The sequence below is a fragment of the Montipora foliosa genome, chromosome 3, assembly GCF_036669935.1.
Source record: "Montipora foliosa isolate CH-2021 chromosome 3, ASM3666993v2, whole genome shotgun sequence".
NCBI lineage: Eukaryota > Metazoa > Cnidaria > Anthozoa > Scleractinia > Acroporidae > Montipora > Montipora foliosa.
In genome coordinates, this window is record NC_090871.1 from 51358158 (window position 1) to 51368157 (window position 10000).

The following is a 10000-nucleotide window of genomic DNA, read 5'->3' on the forward strand; positions in this document are numbered from 1 at the left end:
TGACTTTTTCTAGCATTTCAACCCGAGCTGGCTGTAGAAATTCTGAAGACTGAGGACGACTAAAAATAGAAATAAAAATAAAAAAAGAACCCCTTCCCTCTCCCAGAGAGTAGTCACAAACATACGACGGCTGGTTAGAGTGATTGCGCTTGCGGAAAAAACCTGTTTTGTCCCGGTTTTGTCGCTTTTGCGGTCGTTTTGGATCGAAGGATTTGAAAGCGCGCGGAATTCCTGGCTGGGAAACCAACCAATTTTATCTAGTTGGCTGGGAAATTTCTTGTGTGTCTTGCTGGGAAAAAGGAACAGATAGTGTTTTCCCAGCAACACTGAAAAACACCTGAAAATGCCTTTATAACATTTATTTTCATTAACTGGGGTATAATAATACATTTTACAACAAATTGGTCGTTGGGTGCCCCTGATTCTTTTCGTATGCTTTGGAGTTTCAACTTTTAGTTTGCTGTGCGTGCGAAATATGTTTGGGTAGTTTATTTGTATGTTTCAGTGTGATTCATTCGTACTCAAGTCAGTTATTTAGATATTTCACTTTGCAGAGGTTTAATTAAGTCTAAATCCAGGCCAAGTCAATTTTTGTGAAGTTAACAACGTCCCAGCTCCGAAATACAAGTGGTCTTTAAATTTCGGGTTTCCGATTCGTATTAGTCCGCTTTGATAATATGTGTCTATTCTTTTCCACTCTGTTTTAACAGCTTTTTACTGTGCAAAATTTGTTACAATCTTCATCCACCACCGCAGCTATTACACCGCCACCGGTGCCTCAGTTGTTTGAGCACTGGACTGCCAATTATAACCCAGTGGAACGTATAAGAACCCACACTCTATTTAGAGAGAATAAGGCCATGCATGTAGTTCCCGGTGTTGTGGTCTGTCCTCTCAGTGGTGTGTCATGGTTGAGAGGGTAAATTCCCGGACACATTAGCTACACCAAGCTACTCTAAACCTCAGGGTAAATAAAGATATGATATATAACCATTAAAGCTTGTTGAAACCTCGGCAGACTGGAGCCTTTTTATCCTCTTGCGATAGTAATATTACGATTTCCCATAACAGAATCAAAAGCTACGGAGAGCCGGAGAAAGTCTTTTTTAATAAAGAAGGAAATTTTCTTCTTTTCACGTTAACAGAATATAGGGAGGCTTTTCAGTTGTTTGACAAAGATGGTGGGGGCACTGTTTCGACAAAAGAACTCAAACAAGTGTTTGAAGCGTTAGGACAACACCCAACCGACCAGGATGTACTTGCAATGATATCTGAGGTCGACAAAGATGGTCAGTATATGAACAATGAACGGAACGTTTAAGAAGGCGTGTTCACACGGGCTGGGTGTGTCTAAGGACGTCCAGAAGTAAACTCGACCACGCCTTGTGAAATAGCCATCTGTCTGGTTGCCTTTGTTTTTAACTTTGCAAACAGTTTTATCTTAGCCTACTGATAGCTTTCCAGCAATAAGAATGGTATTTAACAGGCTTGGGGATATTCGGTTTAAAGGCAAATGTAGGCCTAGGGTGTTTTAAGATGACTTTTCTATTGCTATGGTTACCTTTTGCGTCACAATTACGAGCGCATCTTTAAAGGAATAATTCATCTTGGTGTTACACACGGTACCATAGAATTGCCGTTGTGCGAGACAGAGTTGTAGAGCCAATCCTTCTAAGAAGACAGTGTCTTGGAATTATTGAGACTAATGTGAGCCACTTGAAAACTGATTGTATATGACCACACTCACTATCGCTAAAAGATAATTGGTTAATACTCTAGTGTGCAATTTAAGTCTCCGGGACAAAATGGAAGACCCTTCAAAACCACCCTGTCACACGTGTGACATCTGCCAGTTTTTTTCCCTCAGCAATGAAGTAATCAGCATGCCAAGATTATGATAATAAGATAATTATGATTGTGATGAATGTTGACGATCATGACGAGGACGATGACAATAACGATGGTAACGAAGGCGATGGCGACGTGACGACGACGATGACGTTGACGATAACGACAACGAAGACCAGGATGATGACGTTGACGGCGACTACTACAACAACCATGGCAACGGTCGGTGATGCCGCGGTGGTGATGACGTTTACGATGACAATGATGTCTTTGGAGATAGATGATGATGATGATGCCGCCATATCCATATCGCAGCGCGTAACATCTATGCAAATCTTTTTTCCCCAGCATTCATGGTTTCTTTTTTCTTTTTTTTTTTTTTTACTTTGGGATTTGTTGTCCTGTCTGCGATAGGGAGCGGTGAAATAGACTTCGACGAGTTCCTTCAATTAATGGCTACCAAGCAGGCCAACATGACGATGGAAGATGAGTTAAGAAACGCCTTCAATGTGTTCGATATGGATGGCAGTGGATACATATCAGCTGCAGAGCTAAAGCTGGTGAGCTTATTTGCACATAATGCTCTATCAGAAATCATTAGTGACAAAGTGATCGTGCCCAGTAACCTTTTAGTTGAGTAGGAAAAACATCAGACTTTGATGAACATGAAGTCGCAGGGTTCTATCTACCACGAATACATCAATGGGGATATCTTCCGGTGAAGAATAGACTGTTTGAGGGAGAACCTGGCAACTGAGCAAAATTTTGAAAAAGGTTGCAGAAAATAAATCCGAGAATTTAGCACCCATTACACACTAATTGAGCTAATTTGTGATTTGTTTCAATACAGCGATTTTCCAATTAACTAAACTAAGGTAAACACAATTTAGACACCACTTTTGAATTGAGCCAATCAGAGGATATATAACCAGCGTTATTTAAGCGCGGGAAAAAAGGAAGTAACAAGTCAAAATGAAAAGGTCGTTTAACTTGTGCAAATATAAATTGCATGTTTCATTTTAAGGATTCAGCTGAGTGCTCGTTTGCCGCACAAGCAGTACGTTAAGCTGCTCGCTTCAGCTCGTAATCAAAACGGGCGATAACAAATAAAAATGAGACCTAATGTCGCGAAAACAGGAAAGAAATTCTATTAGATGTGTTGAGCAACATCTCGAGGGAAAAGTCTTTTTCTTCCAAAGGCGGCGGTTTTATAAATGACTAGGAGCCCATAATTATCTCAACTTTTCACTTGATAAATTTTTATCATATTACGCTTAGGTAAGAGAATTTATTGGGAGTTTCGAAATTTGGAAAAAAAATTACTAAGTCACCGAATTTTAGAGGGTCTTTTAGCAATGCTGTACCGTTGCCATGGCAACAGCGCGGGAATATCCAATCCCTTGTTACAGAGCTGTGCTTTCTTCAGGTGCTTTCGAATCTTGGCGAGTCATTGACAGACGAAGAAATTGACGATATGATAGCAGAGGCTGATCTCGATTCGGACGGGCAAGTCAGCTTTGACGGTGAGTGAAGAGGATCTATTCTTTTAAAACTATAATATTTATCTCCTCCGTGGACAATAATATTGGGAAAGGAAATGAAGGAATGAGATTCTCCGGAAGACGTACGTGGACTGAGCTTTTTCGAAAGGCCGGAGCGCGTGTACCTATTCTGAGCAAACGGTATCATCTTTGTTCGCTTCATTCTGCTTTCGTGATATTGTTCGCGTTTATATCTTAAGAGCTGTATAACGATGAGAATTCTTGTGATAATCATTTTCATTTCGGCCAGCTCAACAGGGAACGTACGGCAACCGGAGGCCGGAGATTTTTTTGCTGGTCTTGACGCTATAGTTCTACATTTTCAGTGCTCTGATAGCGACGATTTGTTTAAAAATTTGAGAGAGACTACTACTCAGAATACATTTCTTGGTTATCGTCATTCGTGCGCCATTCAGTTCACTCGTACCAATTTCTGCCCATCTCCAATCTGCTGCAAAGGATGGCCGCCAAAAGTTTCAGTACTTTGCACTCTAGCCGAAATTTCGTGAATTGTAGGAACCGTGAAATTTTTCTTGCCCCCAGTTTTCATTACATAATCCTTACCTTTTGGCAAAAAAAAAATACTAATTGAAAAAGAAAATTAATAAATAAAATTTTTGGAAAGGCTTTTTCCTTTTTCAATAATTATTTGCAGATTGATAAGAGCCCATATTTGCCGAAATCGTACATCCACAATCACGTCACAGGGCAAATCTTATTGGTTTTGTCAGTGCCCGTATAAAGAAATTTGTCGTACGCCAGATTCCGTACAATTTCAGTTTTTGTTTTCATCATTTCAGAGTTCATCAAGATGATTGGAAACAAGTGAGACAGATGGCTCTCTTTTCTTCTCTTGCATTATTTCTTTTGTATCCTTCTCAACTGAACTGAAGTTAAAATATTAAAATTTAATCAAAAAAGCGGGTTCCGTGTTTTGATATCGTTACTTTTCTAACCTCTGTAGTAACTGGGAGAAAACCATTTACCCTTTAATCTCCGAGATACACCCCTCCCCATCCCCCAGGCCTGCTGGGACAGAGGGCTCGTGATACAAAAACGTGAACCTTGAGCATTCTTTTTCTCCTATTTCCCTGGGTCCTCCCCCGAATCCCCTCTTCATTCGATGAGGGAGAAAAACGACGACTCCTACTTTCACAGAATGTAATTACGAAAGAACCGCGCCATACCAGGTGAAATACGCAAATCAACATAATGCAAATTCATATTTGCAGGTGATGTTCTCATTGTTGGTACTTCTATCATATTAAAGCTGCTGTGTGTGAACTATTGGGATTTACTAGCGGCCACAGAAAACTGACGCTAATTTCGGGGGGGTCGTTACTATCGGAACTTAATGGTATGGGCTCTTTACATTATTCGTGAGCACTCAGAAGATGAATTTTGGAAAAAATCAGCAACAAAAATTTGCATAGAAAATTTATCTGATATGTTGTGTGCATTTGCTTTCCATAACGTCAATGCTTAAAAGCGACCAAATCCTCTAAAGTCGCATCGCACGGAGTAGTACTTGTTCCTAGTTGGGCCGTATGGCTTTTTCCGGCCCTGGGGCCCGAAAAGCCATCTGTGAAATTGCCAACCGCTTGTTTTGGAAAGCCGTTCTTTTAACATGTTTTCAAGGTAACAAAAAGAAAAATAACTGTGAAGTTTGACGAATTAAATGCTCTCCGTTCTTGAGTTACAAAGGGAATTGTGACACCCGAAAATTTCGGGACTTTAGAGAAACGGCCCCCTGCTGGCGCAAATGCGTACGGCCCTCATACGGGGATTTTCCCAATAGCTTTGCATGTTTAATGAAAGCGCACGCGGGGCCGTACGGGCCATATGATAATTCTCAATCCTCTTTTTTTTTTCATTACTACCATTTGCGTCCATCCTTGAAGCGTGACAAATTTTGCGCGAAGTTTTACTTTTCAAACGTCAACGGTTTGTCCGGTCGTGTGTCACTTTTGACCAATGAAACGTTGGTGGTTATGTTGGTAAATTGACCACGTTTTTGACGGTATACCAGCATGTTTTGTTCACGTGCTCTTCAAGTTTTCAGGTTTTCGTGAGAGTGGAGATATTTATGAATCTGCCTGGGAATCTAGTAGAGTTATAAATTTGGTATACTTTACCAAGAAGAGATACGTGATTCAGCAACTACGAGAAAAAAATGCATGAATCCGCAAAGTGAAACTAGAAAGATCGAGGAGGAAATACTTCTGCGTCTAGGGCATTCTGCACACACACGCTCTTCCGTGTTTCAAGGAACATTTAAAATCTTGATTTCAAGCGATTCCTGGTCGGTAATTTATCTCACTACAAACTTGTTGACTTTGAATTTGTTTGTCTCCCTTGCAAAACCAGCAGAGAAATTATTAGGGCGGTCATGCAAACCCAAACGCTCTCACGAAAAACTTTGAGAGCACGTGAACAAAACATGCTGGTATGCTGTCAAAAATGTTTCAATTTCAAAACATAACTGCCAACGTTTCATTGGTCAAAAGTGATACAAAACCGGACAAACCGTTGACGTTTGAAAAGTAAAACCGCGCAAAATTCGTCATGCTTCAAGGATGGACGCAAATGGTAGTAAGTATGAGTGTAAGGTAATAATCTTTCGTTTTAACAGACAAGCGATCGTAATTTGTACAGGAAATGAATAGTCAATATTTGGGTGAGTTTAAAAGGTAAAACTTTTGATTAAATTTACATAATAGGGCGTGATAGAGAGCGAGTCCGAAATAACGTCGTTTTTGCCTGCCAAAATCGCCTTCCCAAGAAAGTTATTCGGTTGACGAGGACGTTCCAGTAAGAACTAAATATAAAAATAATTGGGCTGTGAACATTTTCGCCGAATGGCTGAGGTTAAAGGGGCTAGGTCACGCTGTTTTAGGTAATTTTGTTTAAAATTGTTAGTTATGAGCTCTAAATGTCAAAATGGCAGAGAAAGAGTCTTTCATTTGCAAAATCACGGCCACATAACAATTGAGAATGATTTTCCAGCTGTTTAAATGACATTTTGATATAAACTGATATAAATTTGAAAAAAGGTGGGCCGACGTTTTTCAAATTTACCCAAATGCAATCCACTTCAATCCTCCCCAGTTTTGTCCATCCTTGTCCCTTCTTAGCTTTCCTGTGTTTTGTTTGAGTTCTTCTATAGTTTTGAGCCGTTATTTTTTCATTTCAGTTAATTCTATGACCATTTGATCAATGCTGAAATTGCCTAAAATTGCGTGACCTAGCCCCTTTAAGAGAGGTTCACTTCAACTACACAAGGTGTCAAGCCTTGAGTGCAGACAATGCTGAAAAGGATGCTCTTTCGCTGCATTATTGGGTGTCCAAATAGGCCATTTCCGAGTTCATGTCTGCCTCCTCTTCAAAGCGAGTCTAAGTGCGAAGTTTTTCTTATGAAAATTAGTTTTTCATTCATATGTAAAGTAGAACTAATTAGCATCACAAAAACTTCGCACTTAGACTCGCTTTGAAGAGAAGGCAGACATGAACTCGGAAATGGCCTATTCATTTTAATCCTCTGGCCCCGGCTGTTCAAAAGTTGGAAAGCGCTATCCACCGGATAAATCTCTATCCAGCGGATAAACACTAGCAAAACCAATGCAGTTATCCAGTAGATAGTGCTTTATCCGGCGGATAGCCGTCGGCTATCGATATCGTTTGAAAAACTGGGGCCTGGACGCTAATGATAAAAGGTAATGCGAAAGTTTTATGTCGAATATTCGAATTTAGTTTCATTGGGTATCAAGATACATGCACCTGACCAAAATAGGGCAAACCGATTGGCTAAAAACCGTATGAATTATTAATGAGCTTGAGAACTTTGCATCATGCATGCGAGACTTCCTGGTTTGTGGTAAAACCGGTGGGTTATTTAACAGAACTTTTTGCTATAATGTCTTGCACAGTAAACCGATGGCCTCTAATATTAAACAGCATCAGTTTGCTTATGGTATTGTTAATCAAAACTTTAAATAATCTATCACAGAGACAAACTTTGAACGAGATATCATATCAAGAAGTAGCAGCAAATAAAGTACAAGGTAAATCGTAAAAGATTTGACGCGATGAAACAAAGCACGTTGTAATGTAGAGGCCATGGAAACCCTCTCAAGTGATGTATTAGAAAGCAATGCTGTAAAGTTTATTATAAGACTGTGGATTCTACTTACGCCAACTAATTTTAGAAATTCCTTCCAAGTCAGTAGCCCAGAGAACCACGTTGGTGGAATATTTTAATTCCGAGTTTCCAAAAAAAAAAAAAAACTGGTTTGGAAAGACCGCCTTTTTCCTAAGGGTATTAAATAGTCCTTCATATGAACCTTAAAGTGCACACTAAAATACAGCATTGGCAAATGTTATCACCTCGTATCTACACAGGTTGAAAAGGTTACTGTGCTACAATTACTCCAAATGAAGACATCACGTACATAGCCAACTTTAAAAGTTGTCGCTCTACCTAAGCTTTTCGAATAAATCTAACTAAACGTTTTAAAAACTAAAATTAAAAGTACTAAAGGCTTAGAAATAAAATTTGTTCCTTATTCGGACTAAAAATAAGTTGTTTACACCTTTTCAGGATTGCTGAAAACACCTTGGTTTGGGACAATGACAGCTGACTTAAGTATACTTGTAGTAAATCTACCGGTCTTTGGCCGACTTTCTGCAAATGAAGCACTGCATATCTGAGCTCAGAGCTGGATTTTCAACATTTGCCACTTTTTTTAAAAATTCCACGGTAATGAAAGCATTGGCTATTTTTTCAAGTTCTAAGCTTAGTGACCAAGCCTCAGTAGTTCAAAAGGTGTATAATGCTCTTCAGCGGATAAACACCGGCAAAACCAATAGACCTTATTCACGACGACTTCCATGTTGGATTTGCTATTACCATGCAAATTACCTACACACTTCTGAGGGGGCAAACAACACAAGTTCGAGAGGTTTTAACGAATATCTTAGCCACACAGATGACTTTTTCTACGTTCATTGAATGTTTTTCACCTAAGTAGTGAAATAGAATGATTACAAAGGTTACTTCGATGTTTTTTTAGTGAAAAATGAGGAGATAACGAAGTAGAAAGTCGAAATGTCAAAGGCAATCAAAGATATAAAATTATTATAAATGGGACTTAATTCTAAATTCTAAAATGTACTTTTAGAAATGTTATTTCAATATTTTGACGGGCCGATTTTTGCGCAATTTGCCTTTTTTCCAATGTTTGCCCCCCAGCAAAACACATGGCTATTTTGCATGACAATTTGAAAACCAACATGGCGGCTATCGTGAATAAGGCCTATTGAGTTATCCAGTGGAAATTGCTATCCACCCTTCGAACAACTGGGGCCAGGCCTATAAATCGAATGACGACTGAAGAAAACCTTGTGGTAATAAATACAGCCCTACATCATGCTGTTATGATGCAAGCCAGTTTGCATTGGAATGAGAAGTGGCAGTGCAGTTTTCATGGAAAAAGGTCACTTCCAGCCTTACTTGTGTCCAAAGGCTAGGTTACTGGGCACAAAAACGGAAAATTGGCTCCTTGGTAATTGGTTAGCTTCACGTTGTGCAACCTTAGCCATGCCTGTCTTCAAACCAAGATGAATCCTAAAATCGTGAAAAGGTCGACGCGAATAAAATGTGCATCAACTGAGAAAAACATTGCATAAACCCTCTGTGCACTCATGTCTCAAAGCATCTTGGATTATTTCAACAACGAGGATGGGTAATTCACTTTGATGTCATCATCTTCACAAACTCTGCAATGATGAACAAGGAAAAAAAGAGCAAAGAAGGAAATACATTTCGTACTACAGACATTTTTGCAAACAAAGTCAAAATTAATTGATATCACCTCTCAGGTTGAAAACTCTTCATTTGCATACTTATTTTTCATTTGAAATTTACCTTCATAATTGACTTGCCCATCACCATCAATGTCAGCTTCCCTTATCATTTCATCAACTTCCTCATCTGTAAGTTTCTCTCCCAAGTTGGTCATGACATGACGCAACTCGGCAGCACTGATAAAGCCATTGCCATCTTTGTCAAAAACTCGGAAAGCCTCCCTAATTTCCTCCTCTGAGTCAGTGTCTTTCATTTTCCGTGCCATCATTGTAAGGAACTCTGGGAAGTCAATTGTGCCGTTTCCTATTGAGTTGAAAAGACAATATAAAAAAAATAGGGCAAACTACACTTGCACAAGAAAGTAAAGCTGTTAAGAGTCAGGGTTCACATTACTTTAAAAGTTTAAAATTTCACAACTTGTAATTCACCAGTGATGATGATGATGATGATGATGATAATAAAAATAGTAACACCCGGTCGCCTTATTTGCAAGCGTGGGCGACCAAATTTCTGAACAAGTAGCCCGAATGGGCGCCTAACTTATCACAAGGTGATTCATCATCACTTTTAATTAATTAATTCCGGGCCCTTGAAAAATGACTCTGGCTACTAACTTTTAAAGTTGGAAGCCCGGAGGGCTCCGAAAAAATGCACTTAGGCAGCAGCCTTGTATATCAACAGTTGCTACCAACAAAGGTGTACCTGGCAAAGAAAGTCAAAACACTGAACACCCATGACTACAACTGTC

The 10000-nt window shown here is 39.4% G+C and overlaps 2 protein-coding genes across 2 annotated transcripts in view; one reads left to right on the top strand and one right to left on the bottom strand.

The window, feature by feature from the left end:
• LOC137996090 (uncharacterized) overlaps nt 1-4313 on the top strand; it is a 28857-nt gene extending 24544 nt beyond the window's left edge. The window contains exons 6-9 of the mRNA XM_068841526.1: nt 1146-1289; nt 2263-2408; nt 3275-3371; nt 4190-4313. Coding sequence (XP_068697627.1) covers nt 1146-1289; nt 2263-2408; nt 3275-3371; nt 4190-4218 — 416 coding nt within the window. The 3' untranslated portion in view covers nt 4219-4313. The remainder of the gene's footprint in view (nt 1-1145; nt 1290-2262; nt 2409-3274; nt 3372-4189) is intronic.
• Nucleotides 4314-8174: 3861 nt separating this feature from the next.
• Nucleotides 8175-10000, bottom strand: part of LOC137997615 (calmodulin) — a 7725-nt gene continuing 5899 nt past the window's right edge. The window contains exons 4-5 of the mRNA XM_068843702.1: nt 9313-9555; nt 8175-9164 (exon numbers count right to left, since the gene is read on the bottom strand). Coding sequence (XP_068699803.1) covers nt 9136-9164; nt 9313-9555 — 272 coding nt within the window. The 3' untranslated portion in view covers nt 8175-9135. The remainder of the gene's footprint in view (nt 9165-9312; nt 9556-10000) is intronic.